This window comes from Mus caroli, chromosome 11 (assembly GCF_900094665.2).
Source record: "Mus caroli chromosome 11, CAROLI_EIJ_v1.1, whole genome shotgun sequence".
In the NCBI taxonomy this organism is placed as follows: Eukaryota; Metazoa; Chordata; class Mammalia; order Rodentia; family Muridae; genus Mus; species Mus caroli.
The window spans coordinates 92,041,553-92,061,516 of record NC_034580.1 but is presented as its reverse complement, the minus strand read 5'-3'; the positions used below and the strand labels follow the sequence as shown (position 1 = coordinate 92,061,516).

General features: G+C 52.8%; 3 protein-coding genes across 5 annotated transcripts; all 3 read right to left on the bottom strand.

Moving 5' to 3' along the window:
* Positions 1–133: 133 nt before the first annotated feature.
* Positions 134–3,621, bottom strand: Hoxb7 (homeobox B7). 2 transcript variants are annotated; one of them, XM_029484180.1, is made up of 4 exons: positions 3,122–3,621; positions 2,338–2,369; positions 1,719–1,776; positions 134–922 (listed from the first exon to the last, which is right to left on the bottom strand). In XM_029484180.1, the coding sequence occupies exons 1-4, from the start codon at positions 3,519–3,521 to the stop codon at positions 663–665; spliced, it is 750 nt and encodes a 249-aa protein (XP_029340040.1). In that variant the 5' UTR covers positions 3,522–3,621; the 3' UTR covers positions 134–662. The 2 variants fall into 2 exon arrangements, with proteins under 2 accessions (XP_029340040.1, XP_021032978.1); XM_021177319.2 differs by lacking the exons at positions 1,719–1,776; positions 2,338–2,369.
* Positions 3,622–4,910: 1,289 nt separating this feature from the next.
* Hoxb8 (homeobox B8) lies at positions 4,911–9,379 on the bottom strand. Of its 2 annotated transcripts, XM_021175699.2 has the most exons (4): positions 9,322–9,379; positions 8,753–8,826; positions 6,851–7,845; positions 4,911–6,078 (listed from the first exon to the last, which is right to left on the bottom strand). In XM_021175699.2, the coding sequence occupies exons 3-4, from the start codon at positions 7,272–7,274 to the stop codon at positions 5,771–5,773; spliced, it is 732 nt and encodes a 243-aa protein (XP_021031358.1). In that variant the 5' UTR covers positions 7,275–7,845; positions 8,753–8,826; positions 9,322–9,379; the 3' UTR covers positions 4,911–5,770. The 2 variants fall into 2 exon arrangements, with proteins under 2 accessions (XP_021031358.1, XP_029340041.1); XM_029484181.1 differs by lacking the exons at positions 8,753–8,826; positions 9,322–9,379 and having other exon boundaries at positions 4,921–6,075; positions 6,851–7,287.
* A 4,228-nt stretch (positions 9,380–13,607) lies between these two features.
* On the bottom strand, positions 13,608–18,906 carry Hoxb9 (homeobox B9). Its single transcript, XM_021177203.1, has 2 exons — positions 18,178–18,906; positions 13,608–15,599 (listed from the first exon to the last, which is right to left on the bottom strand). Exons 1-2 carry the CDS (start codon positions 18,692–18,694, stop codon positions 15,364–15,366), a joined length of 753 nt encoding a protein of 250 aa, XP_021032862.1. The 5' UTR covers positions 18,695–18,906; the 3' UTR covers positions 13,608–15,363.
* Between the last annotated feature and the right edge of the window lie 1,058 nt (positions 18,907–19,964).

Here is a 19,964-nt window from a genome sequence, read left to right as displayed (position 1 = left end):
AGCAGGGACATCTGAAAAATAAAAGTAAACCCAGCACAGACAGAAAAAGACCAGTAGAGGGGCTCTGGGACACTCGCCCACTACAAGCCCTTATACCCTCCCAGCCAGAGGGAGACAGAAAACACAGCATCTGTTGATATTTAATCCTGTTTTATTTTCCATCCTTCAGATATACAGAAAGAGGTTCGTGGATAGGACCTAGAAACAGCAGCCAAAATGCACCAGACGCAGAAGCTAGTAGATCCTCAGGGCTCCATACAGCCCTTCTAGTACTGCTACTGGGAAGTATGGGGTAGGTAAGGAACTAATCTGTTCATCTGGAACCACAGTTCACAAAGACAGCTTCAAAGAGGGCTTACAAAACAGCAAGATTTTACAAAGACCTTACTAGCAACATAGAAAAGGGGAGGCACATTCCAGAAAGTCACGGAGCAGGTAGAGAATGTCCTTCCCATACTGTACAAAAACAGACAACACACTTTCCCGTAGGTAGTATTTTTTTTTTACAGTGTTAAGAAACCCAAATTTCACCCTTCTCTTTCCTTATTATTTTTAGACCTCTTCATTTAAATAGTTTGCCCCTTTATTTGAGTTTCGGGCTTCAGTTCCCACAATTGGGTTCTCCCTCTCTTCTCTTTCCTCCTCTTGGCTTTCTCTGTCCCTCACTCTTCCTCCTCCTCCTCCTCCTCGGCTTCTGCCTTGTCCTGGCCAGTGGTTCCCGGGCCTGAGGTTTTGTTCTCCTTTTTCCACTTCATGCGCCGGTTCTGAAACCAGATCTTGATCTGTCTTTCGGTGAGACAGAGCGCGTGCGCGATCTCGATGCGCCTCCGCCGAGTCAGGTAGCGATTGTAGTGAAATTCTTTCTCCAGCTCCAGGGTTTGGTAGCGTGTATAGGTCTGGCGGCCTCGCTTTCGGTCAGGCCCTACACACAGGATGAAAGAGAGAGAGAGAGAGAGAGAGAGAGAGAGAGAGAGAGAGAGAGAGAGTCTGTGTGAAAAACACCAACAGAATTCTGAGCCCCTTCCTAGGTGGTTGCCTTGGTGGAACTAAATTAATCCCCTTTCACTACCAGGTGCAGAAAACATTTGTTTTCTTTTCTTCGTGTGTGTGTGTGTGTGTGTGTGTGTGTGTGTCCATAAGAGTTGTTCTGTTTTTCAAGCTGGGTCATGCTATGGAGCCTCTGGCTGGTTTCAAACTAGCAGCCTTCCTCCTAATTCAGCCTCCCCAAGTACCAAGCGCTGGGTTCCCAGGCCAGCCCCAGCACACCAGGTAGTCCTGTCTCCCGTGAAGGGTGGTTTTGCTCTGCCAAGAGCTTCTGAAAACCAGGTAGTTCTCAGCTGCTGGCTCCCTGAGACTCTATTCCAAAGGGGCTAACACAGAAAGAGAGCAAATTCTGTCATCAGTCACTCACTCTCTAAGGTCAGGGGCTCCAAGTCTACCCTTTCCCCATTCAGGTGGCCTTTGAGGTACAGGGCTCTGGAAACCATATTAGTGTCCCTAGAGTGGGGCTCCAGGCCTAGTCTGAGAAGAACAGAAATAAAAGGAGCCATAGGCCCAGTCCTCACCCAAACTTGTTGTGAAATGGGGAAGAGGCAAGGACTTTATTTCCTTGGACCTTGGCATTAGTAGTCTGACAGAACTTGGCTCTGATGATTCCTTCCCAGTAAGTATCAAGCAAGGTCTGACTCCCCGCCTGCCTTCCTGCACATGAAACCTACTTGTCTGAAGCAATATTTGGGCCTCCAGGACTGCAAGGAAGGAAAGAATGACCAGGGCCTACGAGAGAGAGCAAGGTGAAGATCCCTATGGTGGGGCAGAAGGGTATCTGAGCACTTCCAGCATAGACGCAGAACCCCAAGGAGACTGGGGAGATGCTGGTATCCGCCCTCTTGGGAAGGAGACAGGAGAGGGGAGAGAGGCTAAGGACCTTAATTTCAAGTCAGCTATAAGCCAAGGTGAAATATTTACGAGGTGGGGGGGGAGGGAGGGGACTTTGATAAACCAACTGGAAGGTCAGTTCAATCACAGAGTAGGTAACAGGAACTGTAAAGAACAATAGTCAAGAAATGGTTTCCTCGTGGCCCCCAAGCCCATGAGTATAGGAGTCTCTGGCCGGGTTGGGTCTTCTGAGCCTTGGAGTTGGCTCCCAAGCCCACCTGCCTTGGGGAAATGTAAAAGGTGTGCGAGGAGGAAGCTTTGAAGGAGACCTGAAGAAGGAAACCTATGGTCCCTAAAGCATCTTGCACTCCCTAAATCTTGATTTGTTTCTGAAGAGTCTTAGCCCTCCCCAAGAGGAGAGTCATCCTTCTGGAGTGATACCACCAAACTTGGCTGTACCTCAGGGGCCCACGGAGCTCTTGGAAAGACACCTGAAAAAAAAAACAAAAACAACAACTATGCTCTCCTGGGGAGCTGATGGGCTTTCTAAGTCCATCAGGAGGTGGGGGTCAGTAGACTCATCGCTCTGGGTCTCAGACTAACTCCTTCACCACTCTCTGGCTCTGTGTCCCTGTCTGGGTCCTCATCTCTTCTGTTTCCTCCCCCCCCCCCATCCCACCAGGCCTCTAGAGCCCACCTCTAATTGTCCTGATGGGAATAATGGGGGAGCGGGGTTGGCTAGAAAGGAAGGGGGAGGGGAGAATTGCTTAGCGCCATGGCCCCCTCCTCCATATCTTACCCAAGCTAGGGCTGGGGGGGGGCACACCCAGAACTAAGCTCTCAGGCAGGGAAGGGGGAGAGAAAAGAGAGAGACCCTAATGGCTATTCTCTGCAAACCCCAGCCTTTCTAGGCAAGACAAACGGCCTCGTCTCCAGCCCGTGCCGGCGCTGCTGATAAATATTTAAAGCTAAAAGGCCCGGAGGAAGGGTTGGGGGCGGGCTGGGGGCTTTGAGCTCTGTGGCGTCGGCAAAAAGAGATCCGCTAGGGCCTGAGAACACTGAGCAAAACTGGGAGTGGGGGTGGCGCCTGTGGTCCCAGCTCAGAATTAAACGGCGTGGAAATGGCCGATCTGCATCCGGGAATAACCTGGACATAGAGAAGGGTGCCCTGGCCGGAAGGGAGCCCTTCTGGGGACCGTGGCCCGGACATTGCGGCTCGGGACCGCTCAGAGCGCGGCGTTACCTGAGCTTCGCATCCAGGGGTAGATCCGGAAGTTACTCTCGGCCGCCAAGTCCGAGTCCCTCTGCTCCTTGGCGCCAGCCGCCTTGGCGGGGTCGCCCGGACACACCCCGGAGAGGTTCTGCTCAAAGGGCGCGCAGTGCATGTTGAAGGAACTCGGTTCGAGCCCGTAGCCGGTTGCATAGACGCCAGCCGCGCTCTGGCCCGCCATGGCCCCCCCGCCGGAGTACAGACCCTGCACCGAGGCGGAGAAGGGAGCGCCCGGACCTGCTCCATAGCCGGGGCGCTGGGGGTTGGAAGCAAAGGCGCAAGAAGTTTGTTCGGGGAAGGCTCCTGGAGCGAAAACCGAACTTGCGGCTGGATATTTAGAAAATAAAGCATTCGCATAATACAATGAACTCATAATTTGGCCGGATGATTTGTAGTCGGGGACGTTTTAGTGTCGGTTTTACGAGATTCCTTGATATATTACAGAATTAGAGTCCAGATTTACACCAAAAGGACCCCCTTTTTCCTCTTCTGACCACGTGACCCCGGCCCACGTGATATCCCCTCGGCCAATGGTATGACGGCCTCCCGGAGGCTCCCAGTAATGTGGAAAAAATTGTGTGGCGTTGGATTTATAAAATATGATCAATAATGAATGGGAAGGCCGAGCTCTGCGGATTGGGGCTGGGGGCTTAAGGGCCGCTGTCGACCCCCGCGGGCTGGAGGCAGCTTGCAGGCGAGATTTGGGGAAGAAGGAATTGAGTGGAAGAGAAAATAAATAACCTCTGAGCGAACCGTGTTGTCATCCCCCACCCATTTCCCCCAGCCGGTTACAGAGCGAGAGAGATGCAGGGATTGAATGTTCGCAACTTGGTGGGTGGGTGCTGGCCGAATATTTATTAATTTGGGCTAATTCATCCGAGCTGCTGCTCTTCTCCCAAGAGGAGGGACGAGGTTGTCTTAGTGCCCCAGTTGTAGTAACTAGATGTGATCAAGGCGTCCCTAAGGCAGAGATCAAACCCAATAGGCGTTGGACGCTGAGATTTCTGATGACAATAAAAAGATATACTAAATTTAAAAAGAATGGAGTGGGGGCTGGGAGAAGAAGGAAGAGAGGAAGGAGGCTTGGGTCTGGCTCACTGCTTTCCCGGTTCCGGAAGGCGGATGCCTCACTCACTGGAGCGTGGCTGCCAGGAAGGCAGAAGCAACTAAGGAAGGAAGGCTGCGGCAAGCCGCGGCCTAGAAACTGGGAGAAAGTGACGACGTCCCAGAGAGGGGAGGTAGGGAAGAACCTCTTCCCTCTGCTCCTGTTTCCCCAACCTGAGTCCGAGAAAAAAAATGGAAATAGAAACTCAGAAGCCTTGCGCTGCATCTTTCTCACCCCCCCCCCCCCCCCCCCCCCCCCCAACACACACACACACACACACACACACACACACACACACACACACACGGAAACAAAGAGAAAAGCGGCAGGGGACACTAGCCACCAGCCTGGGTACATCTCTTCCCAAGAGCGGCCTGGGCGCTGGAGTCTCCCTGGTCCCTCAGCCTCAGAGTGAAAGGGGAGGGGGTTTCTCTTGGCTCCCCTCCCTCGATCCTCTCTCCTCCAATCACGTTCAGCCGCCTCCCTCACCCCCTGCGCCCCTGGGCCCAGGGACTCGCACCACCTGCTTCCAGCCCCCGCCCCCTCCTCACAGCGACCTAGCCTAGGCCAGCCCAGGAGCCTGCTGACCAGCTCCCCCCCACCCACCAGCCCTGCAAGGCGCCTAGGAGCGAATGAGGAGCGGCGGCCCGGGCCAGTCTCGGGTTCTCGCTTGTAAACTTTATTGTAACTCTTCCGCCCTTTTCAGGCGCAGACAACAGAACAAAGTATAGAGGAACAACAAAATATATAATTAGCCCTCCCTCCCCCCCATAAAGCAATTCACAGATACAGGATACATTCTCTTCACAGTAAACCTAAGAACACTTTTAACAATGCTCACAGCGCGCATGCTAACTAAAGTAATCTCTTTTGAGAAACACTTAAGACAAAATTGTCAAACCAAAGGGGGTGGGGGGTGGGGGGACAGGAGGAAAAGAGAGAAGCAAGAGAGAAAGCCAGCTAGGGAGGGCAGCGGGGAGAGGGGGTTACGAGGAAAGATGGGGACGCGGTGAGAGAAAGAGAGCGAGAGAAAGAGAGAAAGTGAGAGGGAGACAGAAAGAATTACGGCGTGAATAGGCAGTTTCATGTTGTTGGGAAAACTTAGCAGAAATCGGTACCTCGGTCATTACAAAGAAGCACGCTCAAAGGAAACAGACCATTGCACAAGGAGGCTTTTTTACATGGGGCGGGGGCGAGGGGGTTCTGCCAGGCCGCAGTCGATCACCCTCGCAGGACGAGGGAGTCCTTGCTTAAAATCCTTTTCTTTTTTTTTTTCCCCCCGGACCCCCAAGAGAAGGGAAGGAGATCCACGGTAGCTCACACACAGAAGCTATTACGAGATACTACCACTAGCGGGGACTGGCGCGGCGGGGGACGCTGCGGTGGGAGGCCCAGCTCCTGGCTCCGCTCGCGGGGCCGGAGCTCTCGGAGGCGGGGGGCGGGCGGCGGCGGCGTGGTCGCGGGAGGGACCGGCGGACGTGCGGGCTAGTCCGGGCCCGAGCAGTCCCAGCTGGAGCCTACTTCTTGTCACCCTTCTGCGCATCGCCCTGCTCGGCGGTCTCTGGCGCCCGCTCCAGCTTCTCTTTCTCCAGCTCCTCCTGCTCGCATTTACTGCTGGGGAACTTGTCTTTGTTGTTCTCCTTTTTCCACTTCATTCTCCGATTCTGGAACCAGATTTTGACCTGTCTCTCTGTCAGTCCCAGCGCGTGCGATACCTCGATCCTCCGCTTGCGAGTCAGATAGGGATTAAATAGGAACTCCTTCTCCAGCTCCAGGGTCTGGTAGCGACTGTAGGTCTGGCGGCCTCGCCTGCGTCCGGCGGCTGCTGGGAATGGGGGAAAGGGCGAGACAGAGGGGAGGGTGGGGGAGGGGGCAGAGACAGAGAAGGTTGGAAGATTCGTGAACCAGCCTAGGAGACCAGGATAATAAGGGCAGGGGACCCTTATGCGGGGGCGGGAGGGGGAGCGCGGAGGACGCGGTCAGCGGGGGGGGGGCGAGGGGGGACTAGACAGCCCTGAATCTGCAGGGGCCATAAAGGAGGAGCCCCTTCTCTGGTAACTAGAACCAGAATAGGGGGTGCAGATACATTAAAAGTGCCATAAAGTTTAAGAGGGTGGATGTGGAGGGGGGAGTAAGACTAAAAAGCCAGAGTGGGGACCTCGAACCCACCTTGAAAAGCCCCCAGAGCCTCTGCCCCAGAAGAAAAGTTTCTTCAGGGTAATTAAACTATAAAGCAATTGAGAAGTGCAAACGTTGAGCGCCCCCACACCCACCAGTCTTTCTCCACAGCCCCCATAAAACAGTAAAAGGGGAAAGGAGGAGAAGAAGAAAAGTTAAGGAGGGTGAGGGGTTTATGGATTCAGGAAATTCGCTTAGAGACCCCCCCCCCTTCAAAGGAAGCAAAAAGAAAAGGGGAAAAAGAAGAAAAGAAAGTGGGAAGGAAGGGAGAGGAGGTAGGTGTTTGGAACGGAGCCCACAAGTCCTCTAGGAGCAGAAGATGCTCCCGGACTGCCCACCAACCCTCCCCCCCCAACCGGCCTGGGCCCCCCCCCTGGCCCCTTCCCACCCTGTCAGGTCCAGGTCCGACGGGAGCTCACCTTGAGGGCGCATCCAGGGAAAGAGCTGTGTGGGCGACGGACTCTGCTCAGACCCCTCGGCCTCCTCGCCCAGGCCGCTGGCTGCCGCGAGCTTGCAGTCTGCGTACTGCACCAGGTCTGGATCCTGCGCACCGAACAGGCTCTGGCGCTGCAGAGGGTCGTAGCCGTAGAAGTTGCCGGGGTCGCCGTGGCACGCCACGGCGCACGGGTTCTGCTGGTAGGGAGCTGTGGACAGCGACGATGGCCCGTGGTAGAACTCCTGGATTTGCGAAGGGTGCTGGAAGCTGCCGCCGCTGCTGGGACCGTACACCACGGTGGGTCGGCCGCCCAGGTCCTGGGCGAAGCCGCAGTCATAATAATTGGGGCGCAGGGACTCCCCGGTTTTGTATTTGGAGAACAGTGAGTTGACGAAATAAGAGCTCATTTTATTGAATTTTGAGGCGGCGGCGGCGGCGGCGCAGGCTGTAGTTGGGGGCTGTTGGGGAGGGGGTGGGGAGGGGGAAAAGGGAGGGAGAGAGAGAGAGAGAAAAAAAAACGCGGATTCGCCGGCTCCTAGTCACCCTCGCCAGGAAAGGAGAGGAAAAGGGAGGAGGGGAAAAAAAGAAGGAAGAAAGGAAAAGAAAGAAAAGACGAAGAAGATCTCGAAGCCGTCACACTTTTTGTGATTTCCAGGAATAGAAGAGCGAAGCCTGCAAAAGTCTAAGCCTGCATGGCAGCCGCGGCTCGCTCGCCCTCCCCCCACCCCCCACCCCCCAAACAAAAATATACCGCCACTTAAAGAGGTCCTCGCTTTACATTTCGAAGAAGGGATGCCAGTTCATAAACAGTTTTCGGTGATTTACTTCCCTCCAAATGAGTTGTTTCATATTTTGCCCCGTCTTTTCACCATCATTTGCATCCATTAGAGACCCCGCATCCTATTGGCTTCTGGGTACTCCTCCCGGACAGAACGCAGAGCGAGGGTGAGAGCGAGAGAGAGCGAGTGCGAGAGAGAGCTAGAGCGAGAGAGCGCCAGGGAGTGAGGAGAGGGCAGAAAAAAAGGAGGGGAAGAGAAAAAAACACCCAGGGAGAGAGAGGGGGAGAGGCGGGGAGAGGGAGGGGGGAGAGAGAGAGAACGAATACGGATTAAATCTGTTTAACTACCTACATTAATGAGATATCTCTTGCCTCACAACAAATCAAATACCTTCGCAGACCACCCCCAAAGACTGATGTGGGGGAGTCACGGAAAAACACCATACACACACACATCCACAACGCTGAGCCTGGCGTAGGCACGCTGTTAATTTCGCGATTTTAACGAGGCAATTGGAGTCTTTCTAAATGTCAGGGTCGCTTCGGAAAAATGTAAAAGAACACGGTTTAATTGCACCGAGTTTTAAAAGGTCCTATAAATGTAATTGGTATTTTAATACAAGTTATCAAATCATACAGCTTCCTCTCCTAAACATATTTTCAAACAAACGAGGTAGTCATATTTAAAGCTTTAATGATCAATTTCCTTATTATTGATAAAGGTTTAACTATCGTGTGGAGGGAATTGGCTGGGTAACCAGCCCCCAAAAAACGGCTGTAAACTCTTTAACAAACTATAAAACGCAATAAAGCCGGAGTCTGTTGTTGTTTATGCTGCAGCGCATAAAAGCTGTTAGCATTTTACGAGTTCTTTCCTCTACAGCTATAAAACTGCAGCTTCGATCGCCCCCGCCGCCCGACTGAAGCACGGTGGGGGTGACTTAGCTGAAATGAGACCGATTATGGGTTGCTGTGGATTTTTTTCCCCCTTTCGGCGCAAATGGTGACTTTCCCCAAGATTTTCTCCCCCTTCTCCCTTGAAGACACACCTGACCCCACAGGCTCTTATGAGACCCCAAACCACCCCCCCCCGAGATCTGTCCTCACCTAGGTCACGCACATAACTTTCCCTCATTAAGCAAACACGCGAGATTTTCTGTGGAAAGGGAGTCTGGGAGGGCCTGAGAGAGGAAGAAGAAACTTTCTGGTTAATGGGCAGTGCTAAGGTGGAACAAAGTTCTGCAGGCGGCTGCCAATTCTGCAGTTTACAAGAGCTTTGCCTGCTGGTGGTTGGGGAGAGCTGCTAGAGAAAGGGGGGGATCTTCTGGAGGTGCTTTGGCCACTTTAGAGGGAAGGGTCCAGTGGTATCAAAGGATGATATCTCATGTGGCTGTAAACCTGTGCCCCAGGCCTTGGCATTCAGTAACCAAGCCCCACTGACACTCAGCTTTCTGGGGCCAACCACCCATTCCTTCTACACACAAGCCTTCCAGGTATAGATAGTGACCTCTTCATCCACACAGCAAAAGAGGTAAGGGTAGTGGAGACTGAGGCTGAGCACCAAGGCCTTGGTTACTGCTATCTTATGCCCTCCCATGCCCTACACAAAGGTGTGGGTTTAAAAGGCACCTGTTATTGGTATATGTCCCCATAGCCATTTGACCACCTGCACTAACCTTGGTGGAAAAAACCAAGGCCACCGAGGTCTCCATTTCCCCTCTTCTCTTGTTGGGGTGCCTTTAGTTGAACCTCCAGCACCTGAAGATCTGAGGCCTCAAACCTAGAAATGACCGGCTGCCCCACTCCAAGCCCAGGCCCTCCTCTGTGTACCTGGCACATGGCTGGTGGGGGGGGGGCGGGTGTCAAACCTTAGGGTGGCAGGCAGAACCAATGGTCTCCTGAGGGAGACTGGAAAGACAGAGAGAAGGAGAAAGAAACGTCCTAGAACAAAGGCAGAGTCAATTTTACAAATAAATTAAATCTATTGCCCGAACGTTCTCTGAGGTGCTTCTGTTTTTGAGGGGTTCCATGAGCCAGAATCTTTGTAAAAATGAAACCACGTTTCCAGAGAAGCTGCACTACGGGTTTCACTCGGCCTTCTAAAGTACAGTGAATATAGAAAGGAGAGAAAAAAGGAGGGGGCCAGAGGGAGGGAAACTGAAGCAGGCTGTGGGGTTTTGTTTTTCCACACGGATGAGAGGTCGGTGAGGCAACCTAAAGCAGCGTCAAGTTGTTGCTGAAGCGAACATTTTTATCAAGTGCGGGGCATTTTATGGTCATGATTTGAGGACTCACTGGTGGGGTAGAAATTCAATGGCTTGTTCTAAATCATCCCTACACCGTGCCAGAAATTTCTGATGGAAGGAAAATGTTTCTATTATAAGAAAAAAAAAAAAAAAACAAGAAAGAGCTCGGAGATCATTTATAAACACCCAACGGAGGGCAGATTTATTGGAGAAACTCAAGTTGAGAAGACACTCCGCTGGCCTCTTTACACCTGGTCCTTCGGAAAGAGAAGAAGCCACACAGGGTTCTGGGGTCATTTTTGGAGGCTCAGGTTGGAGGCAGGTTCAGGCTGGACTGAGAGGAAAGGGAAGATTGGGAACCAGCCCAAGGGGTTGTAGGCAGTCAGAGGGACAACCTCAGGAACGGAAAAGTGCCTGGGTCCAGGCTTCCAGCTGCTCCGTCTCAGAAGGACTGGCTTCCCCGAGGTTTGCCATGGTAAGGAAGCCAAGGGCATAGCCTGGGCGCGCCTGAGGAAGCCGCAGCTCTCACCTGGGAGTCCGGAAGCGTGGAAAAGCGAGAGACTGCTCCCCGTCGCCATGTCTGCCTCTACTGCTGTTAGGAAAAATGCGCAGGGTTTTGACGAAGGAGATTCTGAAGTCTTCCCGCATCCTGCATCCCACATTCCACATCCCGCATCCTGCATCCCCCATCCCTAGGGAGAGTCTGTCCGAGCCTTGGTGACCAAGCACTCGGCCAGCCTAGACCTGCACACATGTAAAGGCTCTGGAGTCGGCGCCCTGGGGCAGCGGCCCCTCTGACTTGGAGCACCACCGAATCTTCATCAAAGCCAGGTCCCCATTTCTCCCAAATTTGGAAATCTCCCAGATTAGCACGTCCGGATTCTCTCTTCAGCAGGTGTGGGCAGCCCGCCTGGGGTAGCTTCCTTTTCAAAAGACCTGCAGGCTCACCCTTCTCACCTGACCCACTGTCCTGCACTTTATTCCTCCCTCGCCCCCACTGCAGGAAAATCTCAGTTTTTCAAATCAATTTTCACCTCCTTGATTTGTGCCCATTATTTCTATATTTTTATTATTAACATTATCTCCGGTTCCCACGCATTTCTCGCCCCATCAAACACAGCAACTAGCAAACAGCTTTCTTACTGTGAGAAATTCAGAAAATGAACCATTTGAAGAGAGAAAGGCACTCCGTTATAATTGAAATATATACAATAGGGGAAAGAGCCATAACAAACCTATTTTTTTTCCTATTATGTGCAAATTTCTCATGACTTTTGGTAGCTCTCAGTTTCTAGACGCAGGGCCGAACAAGGTGCTGTGTAGAACCGCTGGGGCTGCAGCCGCAGCACTGGGAAATTTCATATGGAGCAAGGATGCCATCTAGCGGCCACTGTGCAAAAGACGTCCTTATATCTGCTCAGCCAGGTTCTCTGGGAACTAGCAGAGGAGGCAACAAACGATTAAACTTTCATTATTACTAGAAATAGGGGAGAGAAATGAAAGCAGATAAGAAAAAGGCTTCGGAATCAGAAAACAGTTAGTGGAATAGTTCAGATAAATTAAAAGGAAAAAAAGCTGTATATCCACTCAGTCCCTAATTTATATTGCAGACCCTAAGCTTTAGTCAGTAAAAGAAGAAATCAGCACGTTTTAAGCCTTACACGAATATTTCACACGCTGAAGGGTAACAATTGGGCTTTTTGTGAGGGATGAGAAGGGCCTAGGGGATGAAACGGAACTGAAGAAGGATCAAGAGGCTACTCTCCCTTATGTCCGGCCTTGCTGGACTGTGTGTGTGTCCCTGCGTCCGTGTCCGTGTGTGTGTGTGTCCGCGTGTGCAAAGGTTTCTTATTTATGAATGGTGGTTCCAGAGGGGGTGTAAAGAACAAAGACAGAATTTCGATTACTGAAACTTTAGGGACAACAAACCGTTCTTCCTCCCAGCTGCTAGCCTCTTTAGTTTTTACCCTCGGGGAACCTCACCCCATTGCCCGATTCCCAAGTTCCAGACCTTGGGGTGGGTGCCTCAGACGTGGGTGCAAAAGAGTTGAGGGTGAGGATGGGGGCCAACCCAGCCATTCTGCCACCAGATCCAGAGCCCAGGCTCATCTGAGGCTCATCTCCGGAAAGTTTCCCCTCACTGTTTGCTTTGCTGCTGTTTAGTTTCTTAACCTTCAGAAATTTATACCCTATAAACTTTTATAGCGGTCATATTCTTTTATTGCTGCGCACACGGCATTGAATTCCTCTTCCAGCTTCTCTCTCTCTCTCTCTCTCTCTCTCTCTCTCTCTCTCTCTCTCTCTCTCTCTCTCTCTTTTATGACAATTGATTTCCTCATCTCCGGCTTCTCAGCCTCTGCACCTTCGCCTTTGTCTTGTAAGAAGCCACTCCAGGCTGGGGACCCAGACGCGGCTGCCAGAGGCAACTCCAGACACCCTCGCCTCCAACCCCTCAGCGGCCCAGTCTCCAGCTTCGCTTTTTATGTTTCCTTTCGGCAGAAACTGGGGCTTCCTTCGCTCATTCTCTGCGCGGCAGAGCCTGGAGAGCCAAGGATGGAGAAACAGCCTAGTCTACACCAGCTTTAAAGCCAGATTCATTTTTCCATCTTTAACACAACCCTCCTGACAGGCCGCCTGTTCCAGCTGCGGTACCAGTTTCTCCGTCTCCTGTTTCTTGGATCCCCTCGCCCTTTCGTTAGAGAGGGGTAGGGCCGGCCTTGGCAGGGCTTCTTTCTTTCACTCCGGCCAGCCTTTGTCCCCACCTCCACCCCAACCCACAGTGTCTCCGCTGCAGCGTGGCGTGTGCAGCAGAGAGAAGCTCTCGAGGTCAGCTGCAGAGCTGCAGGCCGGCAGCAGCCTGATCCTCACGATTGAAGAAGAAGAAAACAAAAAACAAAAAAACAACCTCACGACAGGCTCTGGCGGGGACCCTGCAGATGATTCTTGAAACCAAGTGTAATTCGGGAAGGGGTCCTTTTGAAAAGAAATTATTCCCCATTTCTGAAACGTTTGTGTCCCACACTCCTCCGTGGCTTTCTTTTGAGAACTGTCACTCGCCCTGATCGCAACCATCCAGACACAGCAAGCTGCTCAGACACACCAAGGCTGTTGCCCTATGAGCCCTAGGTGTGTGTGTGTGTGTGTGTGTGTGTGTGTGTGTGTGTGTGTGTGTGTGAGGGGTGAGGGAAGTCGACAAAGAATCCTGAGGTTCAACCATTTGAGCTCTCTCCCACCACTGGGTCTCCACTTACACTCAACCACCATCCTCATGGCGACAGCAGAGAAAAGGTACTAACTTCCTCCTTGCAGGGTGTTTTGAAGTGGTTAGCTGAGAGATGATGCTGCCTCCAGGAAATACTAGCCAAGCCTCTCCTTCCCTGAGTTAATGGGGGAGGTCTCCAGAGCAACTTTGTGAGAGACCTCTTGCTATAGGGAGACTCTGCTCCAAAAGATGTTGGAGGTTGTCTTTCCTCCTTCTCCACTCTCCTCGTTCTACCGAAAGAGCCCTGCTCAGTTTAAGCCCAGGTCTTGGAACTTGGGTACCCACCAGGTGTCAGCACCACCAGAGCAGGTAGCAGGATCTAAAAGGTCAAAGGAGAAAGCCTGTGACTGTGGACACTAACTTGTCTTTGTTTGAAGCCATGCTTTTAGCAAATGGACACTTTGCTTAATGACCAGAGGAGAAGCGACACAGAATAAAACGCAGGAGAGGTTTGTTTTCTAGAGTGATATGTATATTTTTTTGTTCTTTTTTTTTCCTTTTTCTTCCAAAACAAACAATTAGAGCTCTAGGCCCCTTGCCCTCCCCACTCCCACCCTCAACCCTCCCTTATAAGCAACAACTGAAAATCATTGCCAAAGAAATCACAAAACACAAGCACAAAGTCACCACAGCCACCAACAAAGCAAAAAAAAATAATATTAATAAAATAAAATTCAAAGTTCTACTGGAATGACCTCTTTGTAGTCAGGAGAAGCGGGAACAAAAGTCCACGGGTGGAAGGGATTGAGAAGCAGGGAGAGCAGAGAGGCAGAGAGGGCCCCCCTCTGCACGATGGGGAGGCGCGATGTTTGTCTCTTTCCTGTGCACACTGGACTGTTTGCCAGAAGTGTATGCATGCACCAGCAACAGGATGGATATAGCAGTGGACTTTGCAGGAGGTGAAGTCCCCACTCTGAGCTTTGGGGGAGTCTTCCTTTGGACCTCTGGCTGGATGCCAAGGGGTTCTCTTCTTCCTGGGTCAGGAAACTGGTGAAATGGAAAGATACCCACCAGCCCCGCTTGCTGAGGCCATTGCTCCTCCCGGCCCTGACTGCCCACTCTGGAAGGGAGCTGGGGAATTGATTCACAATAAATTTTCTTCTGACCCAGCCTTCTCTATGGTGGGCTTGACCTAGCAGAGAGGAACGGGACTTTTTTTTTTTTTTTTCTACAATGGGAGACTTGTCTTGCTGGTGCAAGATGGGTTTGGCTGAAAGGAGAGTTGATTTCAAAGTTGGAGAATGGAGAGGAATCTGAGACTGTGGTCAGCAAGAAAAGTTCCATTCTGTCAAATGGGGGTAAGGATGTATGAATGGGGAAAGGGCACTGTCAGGGTTCTACAACCCACAATTTGACCTCCTTTAGTTGGAAGGAAAGGAAAACATGCAGAATTAAACACTTCCTGCAGGGAAAAATACGAGGGGACTCCACTAAAGGTACCTTCATAAAACTACTCCCTGCTTTTTCTTGCCCTTTCTAGCTCACAACAGCTTGGGGACAGGAATGGCCATATCTGCCCGCAGGCCTCCCCAGATATGGGGTCTAGCTGGAAATTCCATAGGGATACATATTGGGATGTTGAGACTTTGGGGCTGCAGTGCCTCATTGAGGGCATCTCTAGACATCTTCCTAGTGTGTGTTTGGATCAGGGCACAACCAGAATGAACCTGACCTGAGAGCTGCCCTGCTTGGTTTGGTGAACAATGTCTTTATGTCCTTTCTCCACGATGATTAGCATAGACTCCAAACTCTATGTCTGTGGGCATCCGCTGGGCTGTGTGCAGTTAAACTGTACCTGGGTGGCATCTGGCTAGGTTACAGGGAGGGAACAGGCAGACTGGAAGAGAGGGGCTGGGGTTTTCCAGAAAAAATAGCAGGGATGCTAGGAGCTCATCTAGGGTCTCTTTCCTCGGAGCGAGCGAGGCTCATCACTTTTCTAGGAACCAAGTATAGCTAGCTTCTAACTTAACAAAATTTCCTCTTAACACCAGGGGAGTGGAGAGAGAGAGAGAGAGAGAGAGAGAGAGAGAGAGAGAGAGAGAGAGAGAGAGAGAGAGGCAAAGGAGAGGAGACAGGCTCCAGGTGCAGATGAGGGACTTTAAAGAGGAGACACTCTTCCCCACTCACTTGGGTACAACCCAGACAGCAGTGGCTTTTTGACCATCACATAAATAGTAAGAGTGAGCTGGGGGAGGGGGCGGGGGTCATCTTTACTCTTTGCCCTGCTCCTTATTCATCTTCTTCATTTTCATCCGCCGGTTCTGAAACCAGATTTTGACTTGTCTCTCACTCAGATTGAGGAGTCTGGCCACTTCATGCCTGCGGTCCCTGGTGAGGTACATATTGAACAGAAACTCCTTCTCTAGCTCCAGCGTCTGGTATTTGGTGTAGGGACAGCGCTTTTTCCGGGAAGAGCGGGCGTGCAGCCAGTTGGCAGAGGGGTTGGCTGAAAGAGAAGTAGTGATAGAATCAAAGAGAGAAAGGAAATGAAGGGCCCCAGACCAAGAAGGTGCGCTCAGATCTCTACTCCCCGTCTGGCATCGGAGAAAGACACCCAGGCCTCCAAGATCTCAGAAAGCATCTCTAACTGGGCCAGGGGTGAATATGGACAGCTCCAAGGGAAGAGTGCTTTGGAGGAGATGCAGCCAAACCTACCCAAGCATCTCCAAAGCTTTGACTGCTCCAGGAATCTCAGTCTTCCTCTATTTGTATCCAAATAGACCTGGACCCAGGTCAGAAGAGCTCAGTATACCTGGAACCACACTACCAGCTAAAGGTGGCTGACCTGAAGAGTGCCTTGGCTCTAGGTTTCAGGGGTAAGGGGAAGAAATGGGTAAGGAGTGGAGTTCTGTTTAGCCATAGCCAAGAGATCTCCTGGTGCTCCAGTCCAGTCCCAGTGAACCCTGTCTAGGAAGCCATCTTTCAGCCCTAGGCCTAAGCAGCCGACATGTGAGTCTGGGTAGCAGCCCTCCCCATCACACACCACAAATAAGAGTCTGCATTTACAGCCATGAACACCCTGCACACTCCGACTCACAAGCAACCCAATTGCAACCATTTATCAATTGCAGCCCGTGGATGGGGAGCCCCAGGGCTTCCAGATAACTTATGGTGGCAATAGCCTCTTCTTTTCTGCTACTCAGCTCACAGTTTGGTTAACACAAGTTCAGGGAAACTGGGAAGCAAAATTGCTACAGCTCTAAGATAGAGAAGCAGAGATGAAGGGAGGGGGGGCGGGGGCAGGCTGGGGGGGGACAGAAAGCCCTTCCCAGCACACCAATCCTTTTAACGGACCCAATGGAGAGGCAGAGAAAGGTGTAATTGAGTGGAAGAGAGGCACAAAGAGCAAATAACATGTACAGTTTTTTTTTTTCTTTTTCTGTCCAGCATCCCTCCTTAGACCTCAGGACTCAAAAAAGTTACCTGCCCCCCAAAGCAGAGCCAATTACAAGCAAGATCCACTCCACCAGCTTCCCCCCCCCAAGTGAAAAGCTCTGAATATCTATGTATATTTTAAAATTCACTCCATCCTACACTAAGTAGCGTGTCCTGCCAATTTGCAGCGCTATTCCCTTAATGTGATTGTCTGGGATGGGACCCACAGCCTTTTCCTCTTTCATTAAATATGAAAGAGGAAACAAAAAAAAAAACTGTTAATAATTGAGCCTAGCCAAATGGCTGCCTTGCAATGATGGGCAACTCAGGCTGAGTCTGGGGCCATGGGGTGAGGGGTCTATTTGGGTGTTTTCTGGAGCTTTGGGGGGAGCTGTTTTGGGGGATATAAGCTACTTAATAACTCAGCCTGGCAAGTTGGAGGTATGAGGGGACCACAAGGGTCACAGGGGAATAGTGTCTCTCCTTGCTTTTCAGAGGACAAGCATGCCCCCAGAGGACCCATTGGCCTCTCTATTGGTGGGGCATCCAATAGGGCGAGCAAGGACCAAACTATGTGCCCAGAGGAGGGAGAGGTGAGGAGTTGACCTGTCAGTTTGTCCCTTATTGTTTGGGACCAAGAGCGTGCCCCAAACCAGTTTGTCTTCCCCATCCTTAAAAACAACCCCCTAAAAGTAAGCCTCCTCTACTCTCAGCCAGCAGCAGTTTCCACTTGGGGTTTTATTTTAGCAAGGGTGCTTTTAGGAGTGGGAGGTGGTAAGAAACTCTCCACTAAGGGTAGAGTTCTCCGCCCCTGCGCAGTCCTCCCCCTCCCTCCCCCGGGGTCCCTTCGGGTGTCTTCTCCATTCTAAAGGGAGGCCCTGTCTTTAGCAAGTGATGCCTAGACTCTCAGAGAGATCCACTGCCCGGCCTAGTGATCGGAAGCCCCGCGGAGATCAGCGTGCAGCCGCAGAAGGAGAAAGGGCCACCCTGTCGAGGATGCCCTAGAAGGGCGGGGGACCCCCGGAGGGAAGGCTCCCGGGGAGGGGCCGGCGCACCGGGGAGGGGGCTCCGTCACCGCATCCTGGGCTTCCCCCGCCCCTCCCGGCGCCTGCTGCCGACCCGACGCGGCTACTGCGTGAGATCTGCTAGGAACAATCCTCCGCCAAGCTGTTGCATCGCAAATAAAATCCTAATGAGCCCCCTCCCCCTTCCCCTTGGCCGGCGGGGACGGTCTGCGCGTGGCGCAGGCGGCTCTGCCGAGTGCTCTTCGGCCCTGTGCCCGCGCGGGCTCCCGGCCGCGCTGGCCATCGGCCCGGCCTCCTACAGTTCTATCGCAGGTCCCTCTCCCTATTTCCAGCCCGAGCCTGGGGAAGAAAGAAGGACTAGAGAGACTTGGTCCCTGAGTCTCAGTCCCTGCGCCACAAGGAAGAGTGGGGGTAGCCTCAGTGTCCCCCTCCTGGACACCCAGCTTTTTGCTTTGCCAGCCCCTTCCTTCCTCTTCCCTCCACCCCCTCTAGCCCTGCGGCCCCAGGCGCTCTGTCCCTTTACATTGTCCGCTTTATGGCCTCTCCCCTCCCGTCCCCTCCCCCGGGCCTGGCCTGCAGCCTGGGGGGGATTTCCTCACTTTTTTTTTTTTTTTTATAACTTACTTTGATCCGGCCTCTCTTTGTCCTCGCTTCCTTCGCAAATTTTATTGTCCCCGTAGCCGGCTCTTTGATTAGACAGGACAGCCTCCCTGCCCGCCGAAGTTTCCAAACTGTACTCGGGCGTGCCCTGTTTGAGCAGCTCCCCCGGCGCGCCCAGCAGCGGCTCCGCCTTCACGGCCGCCTGGCCCTGCCCCGGGGCGGCCTCGGCGCGCGGCGCCGGCTCTAGCCAGGTGCGGAGGTACCTGCTCTCGGCCGCCGGCGCGCCCTGGGGCTGTAGGTAGGGGTGGTAGACAGACGGCAGGCTCCCCGAGGCGTGCGGGCTCAGCGGCGCCCAGGAGGCGCCGAACACCGGCGCTTTGGGCTGGAAGCTGCACGAGGGGAAGTCCAGGTGCTCGGCGTGGCCCGGCTGCCGCGGGTTCGCGTACTGGCCCGAAGGAAACTTGGCTGGAGGCGCGTCCTCGCTCTCGTGACTTATGATCGAGTCGACATAATAGCTGCTAAGCGTCCCAGAAATGGACATTCTCAGACATTATCCGCGCGCTCGCAGGGGGAAGGGAAGCGCTCGCGCCGCGGCGCCCAAGCAGGGAAAAGGTGGCACACGGACCCGGTGCAGAGGGCTTTCGGACGCGACCCCCCCCAGACCCCCACCCTCCCACCCCCACCCCCTGCTCAACTTCTCAGCCAACAAAGTACAGTGGAGCAGCCCGGCTCGGAGCTCCTTGCAAAATGATTGGTCAAAGTTTTGCGGACTGCCTGATAAAGCGTCAGCTCCGACATAAATCAATCGGGCGAGGGGGCTGCGCTCGCGCTGTCATCCGTCCTCACCGCATTCCATATCCAGGATGGATTGTTTTATGCTGATGCAATGTGCTATCACGTCAGGGCTCCGGCGGCCACGTAACCTCAGCCTGAGCTGCCGGGCCGCCCGGGCCCCTCCCGCTTTTACAGGAAGGGGGGTTCTCAACATGGGGCGATGGGGGCGGAGGAGAGGCGGAGGCAAGCAGCGGGCTGCCTCAGGAGGGACGCAGGCTGTGGAGCCCTCTCCCCAGGCGGATTGAAGGGGGGGGAGGACCCGCATACAGGGAGGGAGAGCGCCCCAGCCTCAGAGCTGCGGGAGAGGCCCGACAGGGTAATTAAAGAGGAGGTAGTCTTGTTGCCCCCCCCAACACCTCCACCTCCACCCCGCGGGCCCTCATTTCCTGTCCTCTGTCCCCTTGACAGAGATGTTTATTAAACAACAGCAGTACAGCGACCCACAGGAGATGAAGTAAAAGGATGAGAAAGAAGTTGGGGCTTTATAGGACAGTTATCTTCTTTGGAGGGGGTTCAGGGCACAATTTGGGGAGATTTACGTGACTAGGCTCTTCCCTTGATCCTTTAGCAGCTGAGAGAGGCGAAAGGGGACTAGTGTCCAAAGAATCATTATCTGTCCTGAAATTATAGCCTGCCTAAGGCCAAAGAGACACACCAGGCCCTGGAACTAGTCTACAAAAGAGTTTCGGGAGACTAACCAGTCTTGTTTAACTCCTTAAAAATTTTTCTTGGGCCTTGGTGAAGGGCTGGGTCCATGGTCATTTCTTGTCCTTCATCCAGGAATCTCTGAGACCCTTAAAAATGTCCAGATGAGAGGGCTAATGTGGGAAATGATTAAAGGATCTCTGGAGAAGGGGAAGAAGACTCCCCAAACGGCACAGTAAGGAACACCAGGTTACCTTCCTTTCCATCCAAAAAGGGAAAGAGGCCAGCTAAATTCTCAGCACTCCAGCGCTTTTCACCCGGAATTGCCGCTC